General features: G+C 43.2%; 1 protein-coding gene across 11 annotated transcripts in view; it reads right to left on the bottom strand.

The window, feature by feature from the left end:
* The window catches only part of LOC111968701 (kinectin), a 45,549-nt gene that overhangs the window by 9,632 nt on the left and 8,380 nt on the right, over positions 1-27,537 (bottom strand). For 4 of the 11 annotated variants that reach the window (XM_023994503.2, XM_023994500.2, XM_023994506.2 and 1 more), the window contains exons 3-26: positions 16,378-17,003; positions 15,920-16,078; positions 15,625-15,729; positions 14,218-14,453; positions 13,949-14,080; positions 13,481-13,587; positions 8,944-9,088; positions 8,437-8,533; positions 8,076-8,254; positions 7,678-7,746; positions 7,530-7,567; positions 7,283-7,373; positions 6,809-6,877; positions 6,643-6,680; positions 6,291-6,381; positions 6,102-6,185; positions 5,956-5,993; positions 5,752-5,842; positions 5,451-5,560; positions 5,266-5,365; positions 5,129-5,169; positions 4,914-5,004; positions 3,893-3,979; positions 1,576-1,665 (exon numbers count right to left, since the gene is read on the bottom strand). In XM_023994503.2, the coding sequence (XP_023850271.1) occupies positions 1,576-1,665; positions 3,893-3,979; positions 4,914-5,004; positions 5,129-5,169; positions 5,266-5,365; positions 5,451-5,560; positions 5,752-5,842; positions 5,956-5,993; positions 6,102-6,185; positions 6,291-6,381; positions 6,643-6,680; positions 6,809-6,877; positions 7,283-7,373; positions 7,530-7,567; positions 7,678-7,746; positions 8,076-8,254; positions 8,437-8,533; positions 8,944-9,088; positions 13,481-13,587; positions 13,949-14,080; positions 14,218-14,453; positions 15,625-15,729; positions 15,920-16,078; positions 16,378-17,003 (2,914 nt within the window). Of the gene's footprint in view, positions 1-1,575; positions 1,666-3,892; positions 3,980-4,913; positions 5,005-5,128; positions 5,170-5,265; positions 5,366-5,450; positions 5,561-5,751; positions 5,843-5,955; positions 5,994-6,101; positions 6,186-6,290; positions 6,382-6,642; positions 6,681-6,808; positions 6,878-7,282; positions 7,374-7,529; positions 7,568-7,677; positions 7,747-8,075; positions 8,255-8,436; positions 8,534-8,943; positions 9,089-13,480; positions 13,588-13,948; positions 14,081-14,217; positions 14,454-15,624; positions 15,730-15,919; positions 16,079-16,377; positions 17,004-17,298; positions 17,388-27,537 lie in introns of those variants that run through there. The other 7 variants (XM_023994502.2, XM_023994508.2, XM_023994505.1 and 4 more) reach the window with 6 other exon arrangements.

Below are 27,537 nucleotides of genomic sequence, written 5' to 3'. Positions count from 1 at the left end.
TTGTTTGGGAGAATGTAAAAGGTCAGCCATGTTCTTCGGCGCCATCTTCAGCCTACTCATTCAAGGGTTTTTCTTCATTTTTACTATATTGCAGAATAATAGTGAATAGTGAAATAACACATATGGAATCACGTAGTAACCAAAAAAGTGTTAAACAAATCAAAATATATTTTATATTTGAGATTCTTCAAAGTAGCCACCATTTGCCTTAATGACAGCTTTGCACACTCCTGGCATTCTCTCAACCAGCTTCACCTGGAATGCTTTTCCAACAGTCTTGAAAGAGTTCCCATATATGCTGAGCACTTATTGGCTACTTTTCCTTCACTCTGCGGTCAAACTCATCTCAAACTATCGCATTTGGGTAGAAGTCGGGTGATTGTGGAGGCCAGGTCATGGTCATGATGGAGCATTCCAACACTCTCCTTCTTGGTCAACTAGCCCTTACAAAGCCTGGAGGGGTGTTCTGGGTCATTGTTATGATGAAAAACAAATGATAGTCCCACTAAGCCCAAACCAGATGGGATGGCGTATCGCTGCAGAATGATGTGGTAGCCATGCTGGTTAAGTGTGCCTTGAATTCGAAATAAATCACTGATAGTGTCACCAGCAAAGCACCCCCACACCTCCTCCTCCACTGTTCACTGTGGGAACCACACATGCGGAGAACATCTGTTCACCTACTCTGCGTCTCACAAAGACACAGCGGTTGGAAACAAAAATCTCAAATTTGGACTCATCAGACCAAAGGACAGATTTCCATTGGTCTAATGTCCATTGCTTGTGTTTCTTGGCCCAAGCAAGTCTTCTTCTTATTGGTGTCCTTTAGTAGTGGTTTCCTTGCAGAAATTCGACCATGAAGGCCTGATGCACGCAGTCTCCTCTGAACAGTTGATGTTGAGATGTGTCTGTTACTTGAACTCTGAGGTGCAGTTAATTGCCCATTTATGAGGCTGGTAACTCCAATGAACTTATCCTCTGCAGCAGAGGTAACTCTGGGTCTTCCTTTCCTGTGGCGGTCCTCACGAGATCCAATTTCATCATAGCGCTTGATGGTTTTTGCAACTGCACTTGAAGAAACTTTCAAAGTTCTTGAAATTTTCCAGATTGACTGTCGTTTCTGTTTGCTTATTTGAGCTGTTCTTGCCATAATATGGACTTGGTATTTTACCAAATAGGGCTATCTTCTGTATACCACCCCTACCTTGTCACAACACAACTGATTGGCTCAAAAGGAAAGAAATTCCACAAATTAACTTTTAACAAGACACACCTGTTAATTGAAATGCATTCCTGGTGACTATCTCGTGAAGCTGGTTGAGAGAATGTCAAGAGTGTGCAAAGCTGTCATCAAGGCAAAGGGTGGCTACTTTGAAGAATCTCAAATATATTCCGATTTGTTTAACACTTTTTTGGTTACTAAATTATTGTTATTTAATAGTTTTGATGTCTTCACTATTATTCTCAATGTAGAAAATAGTAAAAATAAAGAAAAACTTGAATGAGTAGGTGTGTCCAAACTTCTGTCTGGTACTATATATATAATACTATAGATTATATTATGTGAGCACTTACCCGTTCAGTGGGCAGAGGCACGTTCGGTAGCAGTCTGTGCAGAACACCTCGACATTCTGCCTGGGCTATCTCCAGGGCTGTCTGGTTCTCCTGAAGAGGTAAAGGAGGAGGAAAGAGAAGAGAGGACATTCAACATGGACTGCACTCAGGGAACACACACACAATTGGGGAACCTGTACAGTAGTTAGCTGAATAGCTCTGCAGGCAAACATCCAACCTCAAGACACTACCTCTGCTTGCTTGGTTTCACTCCTCCCATCTCAGAGTACACACAGGAGCATAGCCTCTGACCAGCACAACTCCCTCTCCATGACACTCCAGTGAACAAACAGCTAACATTTACAATGGCTCAATTATTTAGTGTGCGCTCCAAGCAAGTATTCATACGCCCCACTGTTCAGCAGCCACACACAACCACAAGACAAGTTCCTCAAGCTTTAGACCTCACCCTACACAAGTTCACTTATTTCATATTTTTATCCTCTCAAGGAGGAACATCAAAGTCACTTGTGTTCATATAGTTGCAGTACAGTAATGCCCCTGAGTATCTAACATTCTGTCCAGAAACAGACATCCATAGAGCACCACACATACTTCTGTTATCAGGAACCCCCAAACAAAAACCACAATGTTGGTACCGTTAAGCACATTAGCTGCACAAGGCTTGAAACTCTCAGAAGGAGAGCGATGTCATGTATAACCCCTCTACCCTCCAATGGAGTGAGTCCTGTAACAAACAGCTTGCACATTCACCTCTACTCTCATTAGCACGTTGTGTTGTAAGGGGAATAGGTTCTACACTACGACATATGCTTTAGATTGTGTACAAGCATGCACTTTCCTGAGCGTACACAACAGGTGTCCGCCTACATTTTTACTGTACCAAATTGGCCGAGAGCAGCTGCTGGGTAAATCAGTTCACTATGTGCCCTGTCTGCTGTATTGACATGGAGAGGAACGGGTGTCACAGCTTAGGCAAAAATTCCCTGAACCCCACACAACTGTTTATAGTAAGAGCAATCTGTTAGTCTATGGTTTACTAGTGCATCCCTAAATACATATGGTTAAGCAAAGGTAGGGGCGGCAGGTAGCCTAGTGGTTAGAGCGTTGGACTAGTAACCGAAAGGTTGCAAGATCGAATCCCCGAGCTGACAAGGTAAAACTCTGTCGTTCTGCCCCTGAACAAGGCAGTTAACCCGCTGTCATTGAAAATAAGAATTTGTTCTTAACTGACTTGCCTAGTTAAATAAAGGTAAAAAAGAAAAGAAAAAAGGGCTATGGCAGATTAGATTCTCACTGAAGAGTGGCGGCAGGTAGCCTAGCAGTTAAGAGCATTGGGCCAGCTATCGGAAGGTCACTGGTTCGAATCCCGAGCCGACTATGTGGAAAAATTTGCCGATGCGCCCTTGAGCAAGACACTTAATCCCAATTGCTCCTGTAAATTAAAAATGTAAGAGGACAAAAAAATTCTTAGGAAACAACTGGGTGGATATAAACAGCAGGTAAGCTGAGGGGCTGTCTGGTTTCTAATGGTTCCATGCAATAAGATGATAGATGTGTCCACACAGAGTAAAGTACCACCGTTATTATATAATAAATCACTGATATTCAGTATATGTTTTGTTGCTTCCAAAAATTATTTTACACAAAACAATTATGTTGACTTATTACACATAATCTGGACATAATTTTTCAAAAAGGCAACTCTGCAAGACCAAATTTATTTCGAAAATCTTATAATCGAATTTCATTAGAGGCTGATCGCTGTAATGATGACAGTATATACACAAAGCAGAATGGAACACATGCTGGATTGGGGAGAGAAAATGAGGAAAGCACATGGCAGGGAGCGAGAGGAGCATCATGAAGACCATGGATCTCAAACTTATTATGACCATCTACAGGAAATCTGGAGTCAGTCACTGCACACTCATTTTCAAATGTCTATTTCTTTACTTTGTATTGGAATTGATGTACCGGTAGTTAAAATAAATAGTTGTACTGTATGAAACAAAAAGATTGTGTCCTTTAAGAGGTCAATGCATTCTAGCGCGGAATAGCAAGCAGAACTCAAGTAGAGCAGTGTTTTTTCTACATAAAAATACATTCAGTCTTTGTGAAATTCCTGAGGGGAATAGATTCATGGAGATAGACTGCCAATTATTCAGGGCCAGAATGCAGAGGGAGGGGAGAAATGAGTATGCAGCAGCATGTAGAAACGATGGAGTAATCTCACTGGTTGATTATGGTAATAACTGTTTGGGGATGCATCAGATTTTCAATCTAGAGTGAAGCAGACTGGAAGTGGGATCCGAACCTTGAGGGCCTTGCTGAGTTTCCCCTGAAGCATGGACTCGGTGGCTGCCAGAGCCTCCATAGCGCTCCAGTTTTTCACCCGAAGCTCCTGGTCAGTTTCAGAGAGATATCACTTTCAGTTTAGCCTCAGGGAAAAGTATGCAGTGACCCACAAACACAATTTATATAGAGATGAACAGAGAACCATTAGCAAAAAAAATGTGACTCCTTTTCTTTACAGCTGTCCTGTCCTATCCTATCCTGTTTCGGAGTCTAGGTTTAAAGAAAATCCTCACTGCATTTTACCGTAAACCAGTCTAAGGGTCAAGCTCAACTTAACATGAGTTGGCCATCTAAAGATTGAGTCTTTAGAAGGATCAGACACTAAATTGTATTGGCAAAAACAAACAGTGAAACAGCTTTGATAGTAACACCGTAGAAAGGTCTTTGGCATAGACAAACTGAAATAACGTGAAGAATGAGAGCTGCAACTCACTGCCAAAAAAGTCCAATGAGTCTAGATAGGAAAAGCCAAATCACATAATATAGAGCTAGTCAACAAGGTAGCTGTCTGTCTCTGCAAAACAAGGCCATTGTTAAGCCCCAGAGCATTCACACGCACAGACATGCATGCTGACACACAGAAATACAGTCCTTGTAAACATGGCAAAGGACAGAGCAGAGTAGACTGACTGCCCTAAAAACTGTACTGTTTGATTGTAGCAAGCCTTAGCCAGCATAAGCATAGAATAGCAAATTAACAGCTCTAAAATGTAAATGGTAAATGTATCATTGTCTTGAATAGTTTCAATTAGATTAATAAATATTCATAGTCTGCGACAAAATGCAACCTAACCACTTTGTATAAGGAGTAGAGAGATTATGCATGCGTAGTGTGACATCACTGAGAGGGTGTGGTTTAGGGGAGCACATCGAGGATGAGGTCTGCAGATGTATCGCAGGGCCAGACTGGAGATGTGGAGGGTAGGTTGGTAGTGTGGGCTGAGGCAGTAGCAGCACTGTCTGCAGGACAGGACACCTACATTGTTCTTGTTCCTGTGAAGCTCCAAGGACTCCCTCAGCTTAGCCAGCTCTCCCTGGAGATCAGACACCTGCTTCTCCTTCTCTGCCAACCTGGAGGACAGAACACCACCACACATACATTACCACCACTACCAATCACAACCCTGCTGGGTGGCCCCATGCCAAGGGACACTGTACACTGAAGGGAATTCAGTGAAGTACTGCGGTGACTCACGCTGTCAGCAGTTCCAGGCTTGGGGCCTCTGTGTGGGTCTGCTAGAAGAAGAAATTAAAAGTTGTTAACTCGCATTCTTTTCTCTCCCTCTCAGCCAATAAAGGTCACCAATCAACTGTTTCCACCTCTTCCCTCACCTGTTTCTGCTGTAGTTCCTGCACCTTGTCGCTCACCTCCTTGGCCCTGGACTCCAACTCACTCTGTAGTGTCTGGATCTCCTGGTCCTTAGCAGCAAGCCTGGACAAAGACTGTGTTAGTCTAGCTTTTCAGAGTACAATGCAGTAGAGTAGGTCAGAGTAGAGGGATAGTACAGTAGACTTACTGTGTCTGTAGTTCTAGGAGCTGGTCGCTGGCACTGGTGGTGTCCACAGCCTGCTTCTGTCTCAGCTGCTCCATGTCAGACTGCAGCCCTGCCACCTGCTGCTCCAGAGACTGCAGGGACAACACACACAGTTACATAAACACCCAGCAGGGAGACACAGCACAATCCAGAACCAAAACTGTAACATTGGGCAAAGTCAAAACACACATACAATGTTTAATTTCACATTGCCATATTATGTTTCTGACATACAGCTGAGAGAGAGAGAGACAGAGAGAAAGATGTACTACTATGAACACACCTCAATGGTCATCCCATTGCTGGAGCCACTCGCCTGTGCTGCCTGTAGGCTCTCCTCCATTGACTTAATCTGCTCATCTTTCTCTTGAATCCTTAAGAAACACAGAATTACAAAACGTATTAAACACAGAACAAATTGTCCATGAATGTGGCAAGAGGTTTCATAGCATTTTCTAGACAAAAAGTGGTATTTTCATTGACTTACTTGCTCTGTAGACCTTCCATTATCAAATCGGATGATGTCTTGAGAGTAGGAAAAGACAACAGGAAAAAATGTAATGAGAATCCAATGAGGGAACGGGGTTGAGACTATGCAAAATAAAAACACAGCAGATCAGTGTGAGTACTTACCTGTTCAGTAGTCTGAAGAATGAATGCCTCCATATCACATTTCAGAGCCTTATTCTCTTCTCTTACAGTCTGTGACAGAGAAAGCTATTTGATTTTAAACAACACTTAAAACAATATTTGTCTAAACAATGACCAAAACAGTGATGTCAGGTGGGTCAAGCTTATTCCCTATGCTTGACCCCTACTCACCGTCAATTCCTCCTCCTTATTGGCCACCTCAATCATTCCCATCTTCAGCAGGTCCTCCACAGTCTTGATTTTCTCCTCCCTCTCTTGGACACTGCAGGTGGCACAACACAAAGACAGAGACACATGGTGAGACAGGGTTATAAGGGTTATAATTATAGCATTGTTTTCTGGTGTGGTATTAATACCACGTTTCTAAATAGAGGTAAGATGACAACATTTTATCTACTTGTAAAACTACCCAGCAATAAGGATAAAATTTGTGCACATTTGATGTAACTAGATAGAATGAGAAGCAGAACATTCAACTCTCTGGCAGGATCTAAATTGCTTAAAAATGCTCTCACACACACACCTCTTCTGGAACTGGTCCAAGGCCAGCTGAGAAACAGTCTAGATGAGGATAGAAGGAGGGCGAGAAGGAAGGAGAGAGAAAGGGTGTCAGAGGGTGCGCATACTGAGGGACTGGTAGATCACAGCAGGAGTTCCATCTAAGAAAACAGGCGTTTTTCACTTCTGACCTGTTCAGAAATCTGAGCCTGCAGATTCTGGAGCGCTGCCTTCAGTGACATGTTCTCATTGTGCATGGCCTGTGGAGGCCAGAGAAGCAACATAGAAGGAAAAGAGGGTGAGGGCAGGAGGCCCAGAGTCAACAACATTCATCTAAAACAAAAGGAGATATCTTACTATTAAGTTGACAGTATGTATGTAAGTCTACAGTAGTTTGATAATATCTTTATACTAATTCATATTTCCAGCTAATTCACTTTGCAAAATGGACAAAAGCGGCCCAGAGGGATGTCATATCTGTTTTATTACTGCATTAGCTAATATGCTTCACGAAGACAGAAATTGCATGTACAGTAAGCCCTTCAAATCAACCCACCTCACGGTGTGCAGCATTCCTTTAGCTCAACACATTCCAGCCGGTCAACAGACCATCATATGTAGAGCAGGAGTAATAATGGGGGTTTAGACAGTATTACTGTAGGTACCTGCATGTTAGTTTCCCTGTTAGCGCCACTGCTCCTCTCAGTATTCAGGGAGTCCTCCAGACTCTTCCTCTGCAGCTCCTTCTCAGCCAGCCTGGACGCCACACATGACAGGAGTCAGCAACACAACCCATAGGACAGGGAGAAGAGTCAGAGAGGACATTATATGGAACAAATGGACATTCAAGGATCAGGCTAAACACATGTGCAAGAGGGGTGGGCATTCATTTCAAACTTGCAAAACACTTACAGCTTCTGCAGCTCTTCAAAGTGGGAGACAGTAGTGGCCTGAAAGAGGAGGGAAGACAGTAGTCACAACATACTCACATACCGGTACACAAATAGAAACATATCAACTCTTGTTGATGAACTAAAGGGTGAAACATGCTCGTCCATACCTGGGAGCTCAACTGGGCCTGCAGAGTCTCAATCTGGGCATTGAGGACACTTTTTTCAATCAGGAGATCCTGTCAGGAACAAAGGCTGTTATTTTCAGTGCATACCAGAATATATTTGTGCAAAAAATATAAATATTACAGAAATACTTAAAAATAAGCCTATTATTTTATCCCCGTTTCTCAACCATCTAAGTTTCTCAACCAAGCCTTTTCACCATTTTTTTTATTACCCCTCTCCCTTGTTTCTGAAAGGTTTGAGAGTGTAAAGACGACCTATCCACACCTGGCACAATAACCACAACATCCAAGTAGAACTGTCAACTGTAAATCATAGAGAATGTGTTATTGTTATACACATCACACCTGTCATTACAACAATAAGGGCTGTGTTCCCCTACCTTGACCTGCACTGAGTCTTCAGCCAGGTTGTGCTGGGACACCTCCAGCAGGTGCATCACCTTCTGCTCCACCTGGTCCTTGGACACAATGGTGTCGGTCAGGCTGCTGTGCAGCGTCTGGATCTCCTTGTTCTTGTTGCTCATCTCTGTCTCCACCGCCAGCAGCTGGTTCTGCAGCTCTGAGAGTGGAGCCACACCAGATAAAAATCACTTACTGGGTATACAACACAAGCCACTTATACATGTGGTGCTCATGACAATGGTGCTCAAAATTGGCTTGCAAATACTCTTATTACTTATTAGCAATGGGAGGTTCATTAGCTTGAGTTTAGAGGTCCGTTTATAGAAACTCTGTGATCACCTTCTTTAGCAGCATGAAGTTTCTCCCTCTCTGCGTTGACATTGTGGAGGTAGTTCTGGAGCTCCTCCCAACCACGCTTAGCATCCTGCAGTTGAGCCTGGTGACAACGGGACACAACATTTAGCATTTTATCAGTGTACATACACTGACACAACCTCTCATTGTACTGTACTGGTTATGAAGAACACAGGAAAGGCTGACCTGGGTGTGCATTGCAGGGAAGCAGTGTTTATACTGAGCACAAAGCTTCAAACAGCCCCGCATCCTGAACCAACATATTCTCCACTTCCCTGTTCTATTACACACCACCCAGCCCTCCTTAGGATGGACGGACACAGGCCCTCCCATGGTTACAGTGAGAAACCCTAAACAGTCCAGGTCTCACCATGAAGGAGAGATTCCTTTGTGTTTCATCTCTGTGGGGCAGCCTAGTGAACTATGTGCTGAATAAATAACTAAATAAGATGCCTGTGTTAGGCACGGTCCCTCCCCTGAAAGACAGCATACCTCCAGCTGAGACACGTTCTGCTTGTAGTTGACCTCCAGCGACTTCCTCTGGTGCTCCTCCTGCTGCAGCTTGTTGTTGTTCTCCGCCAACTCTTTCATCAGACCAGAATACTCCGAGCGCAGCTGGTTCAGCTCCGACGACTGCCTGCCATACACACCAACTATTACAACCCACACACTCATCAATGCCATGCTTCAAAGACAACTAGTATTTATACGATGCGATACAATACCAAACAAGGCAACAGTAAACATGTCATCCCCCAATCAGTGTAATTTTGTAAATTACAGATCTCTATGGCAAGACGCATCATTCACCCAAATTTTGTCAAAATGGGGCCAGTGGTGTCTGGCTATGTTATGTGAAGCGCTACACAAATTCAACAGTCACAAGATGGGGACTTCAAATAGGCCTATGGCACATCAAAGGAACTGTGTCCTACTGTTAAGATGGGTTAAATGGAAACTGAAATCTGGACACACTGCAGATCAATAACCTATTTCACAGCCTTAATATTAACTCCTGCAGAATGAAGCATTTCTTGGAGTAAAATTATACGCCAAAATGTAGGAAAAATTTGGACTTGGGAACAGGAGCGGAGGAATATGATTTATTTATTTCAGCATCTTGAGAGAATGTGAATGCTCAGTTAAATACTATCTGTAGAGGTGCCATCTTTATTAGCATCATAAAAGCTGACAGTATTTCAACCACATGAAATATGCATCGAAGCCGAACTCAAATCTTATCAGAAACACGTTGGGTCGTTTTCACAGCTTTCTATTTCCTTACAACCAGTCAAACTGATGTCATTTGGACATTTTGCACTGAAAATCTTTCCAGCTTTTTTTTGTTATTGCATTTTCTCCCCGGTCCTTAAACGTCTTTGCTCCGCGAAAGAAGCAGAGAATACAGAAAACTTTACCGATGTCAACTAGATAGAATGAATGCTTCAATCAATTTATGACATTCTGGTGAGCAAGGGTTTATTTAGTCTTCTATGGCAACATATAATGACAGAAGAGAAGCTGCATATATCTAACTAGACAAGTTGAATAAAAAATAGCTTACGAAAATGTTGGAAATTATAAGCAGAAACATATCTAAAAATCAGGCAAAAACAATCCTGTACCCCGTCCCAAAAAAATCATTCTGCCCTCTGACTTTAGCCTACAGCGCATTTTCTATATTAACGGGTTAGGGTTGGTTGCAGGCCTCAGATTTTCACTTTGTCACATATAGTCGGGTGGTTGCTGATGGGTTATTAGCAATTTTGGGCGGGTGCGAGTGAACAAACAGCTGACTACGTACAGTTGACTACTACAGCGTCCCCCTTGGGCCAATCAGTGTAATTTTGCAAATGGCAGATCTCTATGGCAAGACGCATTATTCACCCAAGTTTCATAGAAAGTGGGCCAGTGGTGTCAGATATCACGTGGGTTAGCGAGACTCATATCCCTGAGCATGTGTGCCAAATTTCATGACTGAGTCAAACAGATCAAAGAGATAAACATGTGCCCGTTATAGGTCAATATAAATGTTGTTGCATATGTTTAGTCTTGACACTGTTTACAACATGTGTACCAAATTTTGTTACAATACAAATATCCATTTATGCATTTATGTGCCAGACCACGCCCACGGCAAAGTTTTATTGGTCAATATTGTTTTAGGTACTAGTCTGGAAAATATTGTGTTGAGAGACCTTTGCTTCACTGAGTCGTGGCTGAACAACGACATTATCAAAATACAGCTGGCTGGTTATACACTCTATCGGCAGGATTGAACAGCAGTGTCTGGTAAGACAAGGGGTGGTGGACTATGCATACATGTAAACAACAGCTGGTGCATGATATCTAAGGAAGTTTCTAGGTTTTGCTCACCTGAGGTAGAGTATCTCATGATAAGCTGTAGACCACACCATTTACCTAGAGAGTTTTCATCTGTATTTTTCATAGTGGTCTATATACCACCACAGACCGATGCTGGCACTAAGACCGCACTCAATGAGCTGTATTCCACCATAAGCAAACAGGAAAACGCTCATCCAGAAGCGGCGCTCCTAGTGGCCGGGGACTTTAATGCAGGGAAACTTAAATCTGTTTCACCAAATTTCAAATCAGGATGTTTGAAGTGTGCCACCAGAGAGAGAGAAAAAAACAACAACCTCTAAACCACCTTTACTCCACACACAGAGACACATACAAAGTTCTCCCTCACCCTCCATTTGGCAAATCTGACCATAATTCTAACCTCCTGATTCCTTCTTACAAGCAAAAACTAAAGCAGGAGCACAAGTGACTCGGTCAATAAAAAAGTGGGTAGATGAAGCAGATGCTAAGCTACAGGATTGTTTTGCTAGCACAGACTGGAATATGTTCTGGGATTCTTCCTATGGCATTGAGGAGTACACCACATCAGTCACTGGCTTCATCAATAAGTGCATCGATGATGTCGTCCCCACAGTGACCGTACGTACATACCCTAACCAGAAGCCATGGATTACAGGCAACATCCGCACTGAGCTAAAGGCTAGAGCTGCCACTTTCAAGGAGCGGGACTCTAACCCGGAAGCTTATAAGAAATCCCGCTATGCCCTCTGACGAACCATCAAAACAGGCAAAGTGTCAATACAGGACTAAGATCGAATCGTACTACACCGTTTCCGATGCTTGTCGGAGGTGGCAGGGCTTGCAAACCATTACAGACTATAAAGTGAAGCACAGCCGAGAGCTGCCCAGTGACGCGAGCCGACCAGACGAGTTAAATTACTTCTATCTTCGCTTCGAGGAAAAAACACTGAAACATGATTGAGAGCACCAGCTGTTCCGGATGACTGTGTGATCACACTCTCCACAGCCAATGTGAGTAAGACCTGGACAAAAGGAACACCTATGTAAGAATCCTATTCATTGACTACAGCTCAGCGTTCAACACCATATTGCCCTCAAAGCTCATCAATAAGCTAAGGACGCTGTGACTAAACACCACCCTCTGCAACTGGATCCTGGACTTCCTGACGAGCCACCACCAGGTGGTAAGGGTAGGTAACAACACATCCGCCCTGCTGATTCTCAACACAGGGACTCCTCAGGGGTGCGTGCTCAGTCCCCTCCTGTACTCCCTGTTCACCCATGACTGCACGGCCAGGCACGACTCCAACACCATCATTAAGTTTGCAGATGACAACAGTGGTAGGCCTGATCACCGATGAGACAGCCTATAAGGAGGAGGTCAGAGACCTGGCCGTGTGGTGACAGGACAACAAACTCTCCCTCAACGTGATCAAGACAAAGGAGATGATTGTGGACTACAGGAAAAGGAGGACCGAGCACGCCCCCATTCTCATCGACGGAGCTGTAGTGGAGCAGGTTGAGAGTGTCAAGTACCTTGGTGTCCACATCACCAACAAACTAACATGGTTCAAGCACACCAAGACAGTTGTGAAGAGGGCACGACAAAGCCTGTTCCCCCTTCAGGAGACTGAAAAGATTTGGCATGGGTCCTCAGATCCTCAAAAGGTTCTACAGCTGCTTCATCGAGAGCATCCTGACTGGTTGCATCACTGCCTGGTATGGCAACTGCTCGGCACTACAGAGGGTAGTGCGTACAGCCCAGTACATCACTGGGGCCAAGCTTCCTGCCATCCAGGACCTCTATACCAGGCGGTATCAGAGGAAGGCCCTAAAAAATGTCAAAGACTCCAGCCACCCTAGTCGTAGACTGTTCTCTCTGCTATCGCATGGCAAGTGGTATGGGAGCGCCAGGTCAAGGTCCAAAAGGCTTCTAAACAGCTTCTACCCCCAAGCAATAAGACTCCTGAACTTCTAATCAAATGGCTACCCAGACGATTTGCATTGCCCCCATTTTACACCGCTGCTACTCTCTGTTATTATCTATGAAGTCACTTTAATAACTCTACCTACATGTACCTATTACCTCGACTAACCGGTGCCCCCCCCCACACACATTGACTCTGTACTGGTACTCCCAGTATAGTCTCGCTATTGTTATTTTACTGCTGCTCTGTACCTACTTGTTACTTTTATTTCTTATTCGTATTTTTTTAAACTGCATTGTTGGTTACGGGCTTTTAAGTAAATTTCACTGTAAGATCTACAACTGTTGTATTCAGTGCATGTGACTAATAAATTCACGCAGATCGATTCACGCAGATCGGTCCTTCAGTGCCAGAAGAATAGCGTTTTAAGTGTTTTCCACAAAATTCTAAATGGCCGAAAATCCTTAACGGCAAATTTGCTCCTTGTGAGTAGAGGGACCTATGCACCAAATGGGGTGAGCAGCGTGACCTTTCAAAGTTAGCATTTTCAATCTTTTGTTATAGCACCACCATCTGGCCAATCATTATACTTTTGTAAATGCAGGATCTCTTTGGCAAGACGCATCATTCACCCAAGTTTAGTCAAAATTGGGCCAGTGCTGTCCGAGGTATTGTGTGCGACTAACGTACGAACGTGGGGGACAACGAAGACCTTAACATTTTACAAACTAGGAGGGCTGGGAAGTGGCTCTCACTTGCTCTCCATCTGGTTGGTAGCAGAGCTGACTGCGTCTCTCAGGATGCCGTTCTCCTGCTGCAGCCTGGCGATCTGACCCTCCAGCTGTTCCCTCAGCTTCTGGAACTACACAGTACAAAACACTGGGAGTGAATTTTATTTAACTAGGCAAGTCAGTTAAGAACAAATTCTTATTTACAATGACGGCCTAGGAACAGTGGGTTAACTGCATTGTTCAGGGGCAGAACGACAGATTTTTACCTTGTCAGCTCGGGATTCGATCTAGCAACCTTTCGGTGACTGGCCCAACACTCTAACCACTAGGCTACCTGTTGCTCTAACCACCTAACATACAGCATCAGAAACAGTACTCTGTATACTGCCTTAGGACTGATGTCTGAGTATAAAGCATGACAGTAAAAGGGTGATGGTAGTTGAGGTTTGGCCTGTTAAGGTAAAGGTTGTATCAGTGGTGGATGGTGCTCACCTTCATCTGCATGCCCTGAAGCTCTCCCTGGGCTTTAGCCTGCACGACATTCAGCTCCTTCTCCATTGTCCCACGCTGGTCCCTCAGAACTGCCTCCGCTCTCACAGTCTTCTGCTTCTCCTGCTGCAGCTCCTAACAGAGGAAAGGGCAGAAACAGCAGCAGAGTGAAATGTCACCAAGCCACAGGTAGTCAACCAGTGATGTAGTCAATGGATATGCATTATTGTACCGGTATCTTAGGGTTATCTTATGAGTGTGTGCAGCTGTACCTTGCTGAGCTGCTGGACCTTGTCCTTTGCTATGGAGGCCTCCTCCTGCAGAGTGGTGAGGAGCCTCTCTCTCTCCAGGGATGAGGGGTCAGTCTTCACTGCAGACTTCTGCCAAGCGTCCAGGGCAGAGGGGTTCTTTTCTTTAAGCACAGTAACCACACTCACAGCCTCTGCCTGTGACAGGGCCAAACTGCCCAGGCCCACCAGCAGCTCCTTCAGCTTCACCTCAGAATTCTCTGCAAATACACACACATACAGGTAGAGGATTAATTATATTATGTGTTGTATGGTAGCTGATGTGTTGAATAAATTAGTGCAGTGTAAATACATTTATAAAATATCACTGTTCATATGTCAGCTTTAATTAAGTTATAATGCCAGAGAAGCCGGTGTTTGGAGGATATATTGGCAAGGGTGTTGTTAATTCATACTATTTCATCCTTCCACAAGATATAGTCTGGACACAAATCTAGGGTTGCTACCCAGGCCGGCTGGTCGTTCGTTCTATTGGTTCGGTTGCTAGAGACACGACCCAATCGTTCAGTCTTTTTGTTCTGTCTATGGACGAGACCAAATCGTTCATTCAAAATGTTCCATTGCTATACAGGCTGGCAACGTTCTTAAACCTTGCTTGCTAGCTAGCCAACTACGGCTAACTTACAGTCACATCAAACAGTGCAGCCAGAATAACAGCAAAGTAGCTGCATTTGCGTTCGTTTAAGCTGTTTGCTAGCGACATTTATTTGGATACAGAAATAACAAAAGAGCTAATGATGCGCAATTTCGCCTGGCATAGAAAATGTGCTCTCTCGTCAGGACACTGTTGTTCAGAGGAGATAGCCAACAACCCAGCTAACACAATCACTTCCAACTGAAGCTGGAAAGATAGCAAACTAGCTGCACCTTGTTTCGTTTGACCTGTTTTCTATTGATAGTTATTTGTATATCCATAAAAATGAAGCTGATTCATGATTTTAACTGGCTGAGAAAAGCTGCCTGGCTGTCTGTCTCATCCCAACTCCTGACACGTTCACAACATTACGGCTGGAGATCCAATTTGAATATTGAAACAATGTTGCAAATGTCGGAGAGACAGATAGTAAGGTTTATACAAATCTCTGCTGTTGAAAACTAAATGTTAGTCTAAAAGAAATGTGAGATAATGTCTAGATGCTTTTTATAGTGGAGATCAAGTTGATAAATTGCCTGGCTGGGCTGATGAGACAGTGGATTGCGCAGTCAGATGGAACAGAGTAAATAGCCATTTTAACATCATAGATTTAGCTGGTGATAACTTGCGGAATAGACACCGGCTAGAATGAAGTTTTAACCAATCAGCATTCAGGATTAGACACACCCGTTGTATAAACATGGTATAGCAGCTATATGTTAGTGTAGGTTTCACACCTTTGTTAGCCTCGTTCTTCTGTTTCTTGCCACTCCCCTTGGAGGGCGCGTCATCATTGTGGTTGGCAGAAGTCGCAGAGTCAGCCTGGACATCATCCACTGGGGCTGGGGGAGACAGAAGCACATGGTCATATTTGGTGCCAGACACAAAAATCAAGATATTGTTGGCCCAAGGATTTCATTTTCAAAAAAAGGCAGATTTAGATATATTCTGCTTTTTGCTAGCATCTTCAAACAATGTCTCTGAACCGGCTCTGACTTTGATTACACTACAGTAAGTATTCATCATCCTTACCATGCTCAGTCTTCTGCTTCTTGGCAGAGTTTCTTTTCTTGCCACTGGTTGTGGTGGTGTCTGGGGGGGCAGGACCATCCTGTGCTTTGGTTTCCACCAGCACCGGAGCCTCCTTTTTGACTGGAGCTGGAGCCTTCTCCATCTTAATCTCTTCCTCCACTAGACAGGAACGAACAAGAGGACAATTAGGTTTAGGAAATACGAGGGAAAAGGATGCCACTATGATGGCCTTGTGATAGACACATTTGTGTAGAAGGTATTTTGAGGTTATGGCCATTGTAACAAACTCCCTCCCACTCCCTACTCATACTGTGCTTTAAATAATCAGATTTGATTCGGGAGGATAGACACTAATGAGGGGCCTCAGAGAAGATACTAGCCCCGTTTGCAGACACAGGCAAGTGCCCCGGGCACCACATATCCTCATCCTACTAAAGCCACTCTGGCCTTTCACTCACCAGACTCTGTCTTCTGCTTCTTCTCCTTCTTCTTCTTGCCAGAGGGCTGGGGTGGGGTCTGGGCCTGGCATGAGGGCTGAGACTGGTGGTCAAGCTGGGGTGAGGGGGGACTGGGTTTAGCCACTGGGGCAGGGGGCTCTGCTTTGCGGCCAGCTGGCTTGGAGCCATTCACCTCAGGTTCCTCGGCAGGGGGAGCGGCTGCAGCTTTGGCAGCTTTCTTCTCCTTCTTCTTCCTCTCCCTCACCCCTGCAGGGGCCTCGGCTGGCGCTGCCACAGGGACAGGAACCGGGGTGGGCGGGGCCATAGGGGTAGGCTCCTCCTCCTCAGCGGTGGAGCTGCTCACGGCGTCAGCCATGTCAAAGTCCCGCAGGTCTTCCTCTGACTCTCCTCCTCCCCCGCCACCTCCTCCGCTACTGCTCTCCTTCTTCTTGCTCTTTTTCTTGTCATTCTTCTTGCGGGTGTCTGGTTTGGAGGGTGGAAGCTTGAGATCTCGTTTCTGCCTGGCTAGCACCTCATCATAAGAGGTCTCCTTCATGAAGAGCCAGAAGAAGAGGAAGATGAGGGCGATGACCAGGGATGGGGCCAGGATCACCAAGTACTGAGAGTCATAGATGTCCAGCGCCATTCTGAAGAGAGACAGAGCAAGAATGAGTCATGAGTATCATGCACATGATAAGCCAACTGTCAACATAAGACATTTAACAAATACTTCATAGCTGCAAATAATCCATAGCAAAATAGCTGATCAGTTCATTCCTAAATGTCCTATACCTCTTCTTTGTTGCCACATATTTTAGATGAAAAAGTTGATTCTCACACGGACTAGGTCAATTCCAAACTTCAAGACCAGTCAGACACTGGCACAGCCCCATCCATGCCAGGGCAGCCCAGTGAAAGGGGAAATGGGGTAACGTGACTTACAAGATGAACAGCTCCAGGCGCTTCCATACATCCCAGATCAGCCTGACACGAATACCTGTGGTGCCAGAACACATTACACCTCTCCCAGTGCCTCCCAAATAAGAGGACGCTGGCGCTGCTGCTGACACTTCCTCAATACTTTATGGGTTTGATATACTACAGCAGAAATGCTAATGCCTTTTCCACACTGCATACATTTATTGGTAAGAAATATGACAGCTCAATGTATTTTTCTCCTGGAGGTTATCTGCAGTCAGAGGGAGACAGCCCTGTGCAGAGTGAATATGTGTGTGTGTGTGTAGGGAGGGGTGATTAACATGTACGGAGGATGCCTTTGTGTCCTCCCTCACCCATAGTCCTCTCATCTCTGTGATAGGGCCTATTAGACTAGTAGAGTACACTGTCCTAGCCTACAGCCTAATACTTTCTTTACACACAAACACGGTAGACTAGCTACTAAAGTTGGTAACGCTTACAAATAAATGTACTTACGAGAAACAATATGCACTGAATTAATCTGTTTACCTTTATCATGTCCATAGTGTGTGTATTAGGTAGATGAAAGAAACAAAATGGACACCCTGATGGATTGCTCCTCGAGGGTGACATGACACTCTAAACTCAATAGAGGAGGGCTTTGCAAGGGGCAAAAATACACCAACGTGTAAATATTGTCCCAGTGCTGCAGCTGCAGTTTTGCACCAGCCTGTTGAGAGGTGAAAATTCTCTTCTCCTGGCAGGCCCAAGACACAGCAATATGTCGTTGTCAAGCAAGGTAAAGCCTACGCATGTCCCTTGGCACTTACACAGGATGCTGGACATAAACAGTGTACAAAACATTAGAAACACCTGAGCGGTGTTTGAATACCCATACTAACATACTGTATACTACATACTTAATGAGTATATACTACATACTATTAGTTCATTTTAGTATACTGTAAAAGAACGGTATCCTTTCAGTTGTGCGTACTAGTGCTCGCCTGTCTACCGGAAGTTGATGCTGTTGCTATAAAACCTTTTGCTAGCGTAACAAATTACTAGCTATACATTTTACAACTTCGGGTGTGTTCTTAAATTCAATCTGGAGTGCCAGAGTGCACTCAGAGTGTGCTCTGGGCGTTAGTAAATTCAAAGCTTTGTCAGATTGTCGTTTGTTACTTCAGAGCATTTCGCTCTCAGAGCGTACACTGAACGCTCTGGCCGAGGAGTAGGGTTGATCTAAGCGTTCTGACCACACAACAGCAGTCACGCACCCAAGCTAACTGGTTAGCTACTTCCAGACACAAATGAGAGAACACCTCACTCTGACAAATCAAATAAATTTGTATTTGTCACATGCACCGAGATAGAGATATGAAGAGATATGAACAACAAATAAGCAGCAGTCGTTAGGCTGTTTTCATGTTATTCAGAGCGTTGTTGACTGTGCTGCTGGCAACAATTTAATTATGCTTTTTTTGCCGACGTTTACTGCCATCGGCCATATTCAACAGGTGTTGAGCGTTCGTAAATTCATCAGTTATTCTGGTCTCTGGTACACTCAGATAAGAGTGAGCTGAAATCGGAGTAGATAGCCAGAGCGAATTTACGAACGCACCCGAATGTCCATTGATAACGCACGACTATACTACTTAGCTAAGCTAATTATGACGGGAATAATCAAGTCAATAAACGTTGGTTAGTTAGATAGCATATAGTTAATATACTGGCAAGTTCGATGTATTAATAGCCAACTAACGTTAGGCAGCTAGCTAACATACCGGTGGTACATACTGCTGTAATGATATTCTATGCGGTTCGTAAGGATAGTGTAGCTAACAAATTGTCAGCCAACATAGCGTCTAAGGTAACTTATTTGAAAAGTCATTACTTTATTACATTGCTCAACATTTTAACATTTGTCATAATTAGTTAAAGCAATGAATTTGTATCCGCTTTTGTTGGACTTCGGCTGCATATAACAGTCGGAGCTGTTCTTGTCTATTGATGTTCAGTATTATGTCATTCTGTATTATGTTTTGTGTGGACCCCAGGAAGAGTAGCCAAAAGCTAATGGGGATCCTAATAAAATACCCCCCCAAAATACCCAAAATCTGAAAACGTTGTGAAGCCACGGCCATTTTCTGATAAATTGCATTATGGGTCCTAGAAGCACGGAAATAGTGTCCACTGCTTGTATACTTCGTATTTTGGCGAATGTAGTATGACATCCCGGAACATTTGGCATTCTAACTAGATCCATACTATGACCAGTAAGCATACTACATTTACATCACAAATAGTACAGTTAGTATGAGTATTCAAAACACAGCTCTGCTCTTTCCATGACAGACGGACCAGGTGAAAGCTATGATCCCTTAATGTCCTTGTTAAATCCAATTCAATCAGTAACCATGTTTACATGCGCACAGTATTCCATATAGTAGCTCAAATCCCACTTAAGGTCTTAACCCACTCACGAGTATCCTTGTAGCCATGAATAAACAGAATATTCCTAATTTAAGTATATGGGTTAAATAGAATAGTATTTGAAATAGGCACACTGACTGTAGGCCTATAACCGCTCACATGTAGCGTAATATAATATTAACTCCTGCAGAATTATACATTTCTTGCAGTGAAATTATACAACAAATATACATTTTGTCTCGGGAACAGGAGTGGAGAAATAGGATTTCTTCCTTTCAGCATTTCTTGAGAAAATGTGAAAGCTATGTTATGTGTTCTTTTGACACTGTTGTTATGCAAGCAGATAGTATTTCAACCACATAAAATATGCAGCCAAGACAAACCGAAATCTTAACAGAAACATGTGGACTTTTTCTCAGCTTTTCATTTCCTTAAAACCGGTCAAGCTGATGACATTTGGACATTTTGCACAGGACCAATCTTTCCAGTTTTCTCCCCGGTCACTAAACAAAACAGACAACTTTACCAGCGTTAGATAGAATGCATGCATTAGTAATCTAGTTATGTAAGACATTATTCCGTTGAGCACTACTCTATTTAGTCTTCTGGGGCAATAAGTTGTGGCAGAAGAGAAGCTACATGTATAAAACTACTGTTGACAAATGGCTACCAAATGTCGTGAATTATAATATGGCCTACCAAAGCAGAAACATGTCTATATTAGGTGGTGAAAGTGTCCTGTAGTAAATTCATTATAGTAGGCTAAATTATGGTGGATCGAACTGAGCATATAGTCTACTTTTTTAAGTAATTTGTTTGACAATCAGATGAAAACATAAAATCACCCATGATATGCAAACTGAGCAGACTGCAAAAACGACAGTAAAACAGGATAAGTTGTTTACCTGCACAGTATCCAGTCTTAGATTAGCATTTCCCAGGCATCTTATCCGGGTTTCTCATAACCGGGATAGAAGCTTTTTCGGGATATGTGTCAACACAAAAACAGAATACTTGAGTATCCCGAATAATAACGGGATATTGGTGTGCATGTAAACGTGGTCAGTGTAGATGATGGGGAGGAGACAGGTTAAAGAAAGATTTAAGCCTCGAGACAATTGAGACATGGATTTTATACAGTGCATTCGGAAAGTATTCAGACCCCTTTACTTTTTCCACTTTGTCACATTACAGCTTTCCTCTAAAATTGATTAAATTGTTTCCCCCACCCCCCATCAATCTGCACACCGACACAAAATCGTGAAAGCAAAAACAGGTTTAAACTTTTTGCAAATGTATTAAAATAAAAAATAAATCACATTTACATAAGTATTCAGACCCTTTACTCAAATCAAATTTTATTGGTCACATACACATGGTTAGCAGATGTTAATGTGAGTGTAGCGAAATGCTTGTGCTTCTAGTTCCGACAGAGCAGTAATATCTAACAAGTAATCTAACAATTCCCCAACAACTACCTAATACACACAAATCTAAAGAGGTGAATGAGAATATGTACATATAAGTATATGGATGAGCGATTGCCAAGCAGCATAGGTAAGGTGCAATAGATGGTATAAAATACAGTATATACACACAGTACCGTTCAAAAGTTTGGGGTCACTTAGAAATGTCCTTGTTTTGGAAAGGAAAGCACATTTTTTGTCCATTAAAATAACATCAAATTGATCAGAAATACAGTGTAGACATTGTTAATGTTGTAAATGACTATTGTAGCTGGAAACGGCAGATTTTTTATGGAATATCTACATAGGCTTACAGAGGCCCATTATCATCAACTATCACTCCTGTGTTCCAATGGCATGTTGTTAGCTAATCCAAGTTTTTCATTTTAAAAAGACTAATTGATCATTAGAAAACCATTTTGCAATTATGTTAGCACAGCTGAAAACTGTTGTTCTGATTAAAGAAGCAATAAAACTGGCATTCTTTAGACTCGTTGAGTATCTGGAGCATCAGCGTTTGTGGGTTCGATTACAGGCTTAAAATGGCCAGGGACAAAGGTCTTTCTTCTGAAACTCATCAGTCTATTCTTGTTCTGAGAAATTCCATGCGAGAAATTGCCAAGAAACTGAAGATCTGGTACAACGCTGTGTACTACTCCCTTCACAGAACAGCACAAACTGGCTCTAACCAGAATAGAAAGATGAGTGGGAGGCCCAGTGCACAACTGAGCAAGAGGACAAGTACATTAGTATCTAGTTTGAGAAACAGACGCCTCACAAGTCCTCAACTGGCAGCTTCATTAAATAGTACCTGCAAAACACCAGTCTCAACGTCAACAGTGAAGAGGCAACTCCGGGATGCTGGCCTTCTAGGAAGAGTTGCAAAGAAAAAGCCATATCTCAGACTGGTCAATAAAAATAAAAGATTATGATGGGTAAAAGAACACAGACACTGGACTTTTCTTTCAAAAACAAGGACATTTCTAAGTGACCCCAAACTTTTGAACGGTAGTGTACATGTGATATGAGTAATGTAAGATATGTAAGCATTATTTCAAATTGGCATTGTTTAAAGTAACTAGTGATCCATTTATTAAAGTGGCAAGGGATTGGGTCTCAATGTAGGTAGCAGCCTCTCTGACTTTGATTTGTATTCAGATCCTTCACTCAGTACTTTGTTGAAGCATCTTTGGCAGTGACTACAGCCTCGAGTCTTCTTGGGTATGACGCTACAAGCTTGGCACACCTGTATTTGGGGAGTTTCTCCCATTCTTCTCTGCAGATCCTATCAAGCTCTGTCAGGTTGGATGGGGAGCGTCGCTGCACAGCTATTTTCAGGTCTCTCCAGAGATGCTCAAGTCCTGGCTCTGGCTGGGCCTCTCAAGGACATTGAGACTTGTCCCAAAGCCACTCCTGCATTGTCTTGGCTGTGTGTTTAGGGTTGTTTTCCTGTTGGAAGGTGAACCTTCGCCCCCAGTCTGAGGCCCTGAGCGTTCTGGAGCAGGTTTTCATCAAGGATCTTTCTATACTTTCCTCTGTTCATGTTTCCCTCAATTGTGACTAGTGTCCCAGACCCTGCTGCTGAAAAACATACCCACAGCATGATGTTGCCACCACAATGCTTCACCGTAGGAATGGTGCCAGGTTTCCTCCAGCTGTGACGCTTAGCATTCAGGCCAAAGAGTTCAATCTTGTTTATTATGGTCAGAGTCCTTTTGGTGCCTTTTGACAAACTCCAAGCAGGCTTTCATGTGCCTTTTACTGAGGAGTGGCTTCCGTCTGGCCACTCTACCATAAAGGCCTGATTGGTGGTGGAGTGCTGCAGAAATTGTTGTTTTTCTGGAAGGTTCTCCCATCTCCACAGAGGAACTCTGAAGCTCTGTCAGAGTGACCATCGGGTTCTTGGTCACCTCCCTGACCAAGGGCCTTTCCCCCCGATTGCTCAGTTTGGCCAGGCGGACAGCTCTAGAAAGAGTCTGGGTGGTTCCAAACTTCTTCCATTTAAGAATGGAGGACCCTGTGTTCTTGGGGACCTTCAATGCTGCAGACATTTTTTGGTACCCTTCCCCAGATCTGTGTCTCGGCGCTCTACGGACAATCCCGTCAACCTCATTGCTTGGTTTTTGCTCTGAGATGCACTGCCAACTGTGAGACCTTAAAGACAGGTGTGTTTCTTTCCAAATTATGTCCAATCAATTGAATTTACCACAGGTGGACTCCAATCAAGTTGTAGAAACAAGGATGATCAATGGGAACAGGATGCACCTGAGCTCAATTTCGAGTCTCATAGCAAAGGGTCTGAATCCTTATGTAAATAAGGTATCTGTTTATTTTTAGTACATTTGCACAACCTTCTAAAAAGCTGTTTTCACTTTGTCATTATGGGGTATTGTGTGTAGATTAATGAGGATTTTTTTATTTATTTTTAATCCATTTTAGAATAAGGCTGCAACGTAAAAAGAATTGAACAATGGAAGGGGTCTGAATACCTTCCAAATGTATGTTTGCCATTCAAAAGGTTAAGCAAGACAATATTTAGGTGCCTTTAAAACAGGATATGGTAGTCTGTGGTAGAAAAGGAGATGAGGAAGGAGACCAAGTATCAATGCAAACATAGTAGGCTCTATTAGTTTCAAGAAACCACAATAGTGGAAGACAATATAGTGGTAAAAACTCACGAGAATCATTACATTGCCAAATAACATTAGTAGGAAAAAATTGCCTGTCCAACAACCATCTGAACAGAGATTGTTTTACTTAGTCAGGCATCACTTTATTTGTACACAGAGGAAATTAAAACATTTCAGCCCTGGGGCATGGTCTAGTTTGAAGTGTACTATTGTTGTCAACAATACAAACAGTGGCACCAACCGTGGCTGACAGGACAATACCCGCTTGCTCTGGATTCAGATTGGTGTCAGCAATAGCACAGGACTCAGCCCCCTCTGTCTAGCTAGCACATCTCCTATGCTGGGCCTCTTAGTTAGGCACTAATTTGGATTAAGCAGATTACCCATGATAATACATTAAGAATAACTTTCCGCTGCAGTGCTTCTCTGGGCCTGATGGGCTTGAGGTGCAACAGTCAGTTTCATCTAGGACTGTAAAACCTCTCCCATTATTTCACGCCTGACACACAGACACACACACCAACTCATGCACAAACACACACACATACTCCAGCAAGCAGCCAGATAGATATATATCCAACAACTGTCATCATGTAAGGCTAACTTATCATTCACTTGTTCCTCATTCTGAGAGATTGCTTCAGACCATTTCAATGACAAAACTTCTCCATGTAGAACAAAATTGTATTCAAGTGAGTTCTCAGAGCACTAATGCATATGGGCAATTCCACAGTAACAGATTTACTGTGGAGACTCAGATCTTTCACTTAGAATGTATACTAAACAAAAAACATTGATTTCAAAGTTTAACAAACCATACAACTCTATGCACAATGACTACTTGACAATTTACACAGAAAAAAAAAAACTAAAAACATTTACAGTAAAACAACATTTTATCTGCACAGTTCTTCCTGTAAATGTGTTTTTGTAAAATTCTGTGGAAATTGTGAAGTAGTCCTTGCGCATAGAGTTCGATGGATTGTTAAACTTTGAAATCAATGGCTTTTGTTTGGTATAGATTTTAAGTGAAAAATCTGAGTCTCCATTACCATGGAATTGCCCATGAGCTACATTTTGCGTGGTTGTTGTGATTAAAGGTGAATTCAAGCCAATATTTAAGAGTTCTATATATTAGCGTCAACCCCCTGAAGGAGTATGCCACCTCACCAATTCCCTAATTACCCTCTGGACACACCCCTTCTCCTGCCAACTCACCACACCCGAACTCACTCTGATAATCAGCATTCCTCACCTATATAAGCAGCTGGTTTTTACCTCATTGTTTGTTGTGTGTACTGGGCGCTGAAGTAGTTGTTTTTTTGTTACATGTATAATTTTAACTTTGTAGGTTTATTGCCAAATCAGAGTTTGACACTTTACTTTCTTTAGACTACTTCCTTTTCTTATATTCTGAGTTCTATAAATATTGACAATGGCCTTTTTTGATTAGCATGTTTTGTTATACTTTATTTCTCAGTTCTGGCACTGTCTTGTATGCTAACTCTTTCAGCACCAAACCAGAGCACCCACCCTCAGTTATTTCATTGTTGACCTGCAAGAGCAGAAAACACTAGTTTGGACAATTGGAGATGTGAAAGTTAAGACCTCTTAAGCAGAATAGAACACTAGGCAGTGTGGCCAGGATTGCGGTGGGTGAGTCGCATCATACCTGCCTGATTGCGTTCTGCCCTGACTGGACGGTGCAAACATTTCCCATTGCAGCAGGAGCCATATCCTAGCATGGAAATGAGCCTGGAAAACAAAGCTCTCTTGGGCCATTCCCCAGACCTCCTGCTTTGGCAGGGACAGGCCTCAGTAACCCCATGATAAAATGTCAGAACGTGGCGAACCAACCTTTCAGGGCACTACACCTGACCTGTAGCTTGTCATTTGTTTGTACCATCTATGTTTGGTAACTAGGCTTGGGAGGTATACCAGGGTATTTGGAAAAAGACACGGAATAGTTAATACCTTTTCATTAGACTAACAGTCAACTATTGACTGAAAATATAAATGCAACAATTTCAAAGATATTACAATTCATGTAAAGAAATAAGAATTGAAATAAATTCCTTATAACCTCATCTATGGATTTCACATGACTGGTTATACAGAAACACATCTGTTGGTCACAAATATCTTTAAAAAAAATAAAAAGTGGTGGCGTGGATCAGGAAGTCAGTATCTGGTGTGACCATTTGCCTGATGGAGTGCCACACATCCTCCTTCGAATAGTTGATCAAGCTGTTGATTGTAGTCTGAAATGTTGTCCCACTCTTCTTCAATGGCTGTGCGAAGTTGCTGGTTATTGGTGGGAACTGGCACACGCTGATCCAGAGCATCCCAAATATGGGTGACATGTATGGTGAGTATGCAGGCCATGGAAGAACTGGGAATTTTTCAGCTTGCAGGAATTGTGTACAGATCCTTGCGACAACGGGCCGTGCATTATGCTGAAACATGAGTTGATGGCGGCGGATAAACTGCTCGCCCACACAACACCATACACGTGGTCTGAGGTTGTGAGGGCTGTGGGACAGCTTATGGTAGAGAAATTAACATTCAATTCTGGCAACAGCTCTGGTGGGCATTTCTGCAGTCAATATGCTGATTGCATGCTCCCTCAATGTGAGAAACCTGTGGCATTGTGTGACAACTGACCTTTTATTGTGACCTGTGTAATGATCATGCTGTTTCATCAGCTTCTTGATATGTCACACCTGTCAGGTGGATGGATTATCTTAGCAAAGGAGAGATGCTCATTAACAGGGATGTAAACATGTGCACACAATTTGAGAAGCTTTGCATATGGAACATTTCTGGGATCTTATTTCAGCTCATAAAACATGGGACTAATAATTGACATGTTGCGTGTTAAATATTTGTACGGAGTATGAAGTTTTTCAATACATGTATATATTTGTAGCTACTTTTAGTTAATACCTGCAGTCAACTTGTGCAATACATTAAGAAATAAAGGAGATTCCATTCTTTATTACAGTCACATTTGACATTATGAAGTTGACCGTAGTTCCCCAAAACAGCTGAGCCAGTCACGTTTGTAAATAGCACAACGGGAGACGGTGAGTCAATAGCGTTCTATATCTGCGAGTCTCTGTTGTGCGGCGCACATGAATTTCCTACAAGTGTAACTTCATGTTTTCCATCATATCATATGCCTTTCTGCCAGAAGTCGGGGAGCTCTGGATGAGTTTGTACAGCTGTCATTTTCCCCCCTGTTCTTCCTATTAGCGTTTTTCTCCTCCCCTCTGCTCCGTGTACACATGCCGCTCTTCCTTCAGAAAACTATGCAACAAAATTTTGTGCAAATTAACAATCGTTCACCTGCAAAATGTCCACACCTCACCGACAATGACATACGGTAGCTACGCTGGTGTAACTAACTCGGTCAATACCTGCCAGTCTGCACAGCGCGATATCAACCCAGAGCATATCGGACTACTTTTCTCTAACACATCACAGGATTACTGCCGCAAGCTCTGGACCATTGCAGCTAGCTAGCTGCAACCGAGTGGCTATTGTTGGCTAATGCCTCTGTCCCGAAGCAAGCACCAGTTAGCCTTGGTCTAGCCTCGAGCGAGGCCCATCTCCCGGCTAGCCGACAAAGTTTACCAGCTAATTCTTGGGCTACAATACCTCTTTTGCCAATTGGCCTGGTCTTTATTGTCGACACAGAGCCCCGCCGATCCATCACGACTGGTCTGCCG

This window comes from Salvelinus sp. IW2-2015, linkage group LG9 (assembly GCF_002910315.2).
Source record: "Salvelinus sp. IW2-2015 linkage group LG9, ASM291031v2, whole genome shotgun sequence".
Lineage (NCBI taxonomy): Eukaryota > Metazoa > Chordata > Actinopteri > Salmoniformes > Salmonidae > Salvelinus > Salvelinus sp. IW2-2015.
This window is presented reverse-complemented; position numbering and strand designations above follow the sequence as displayed.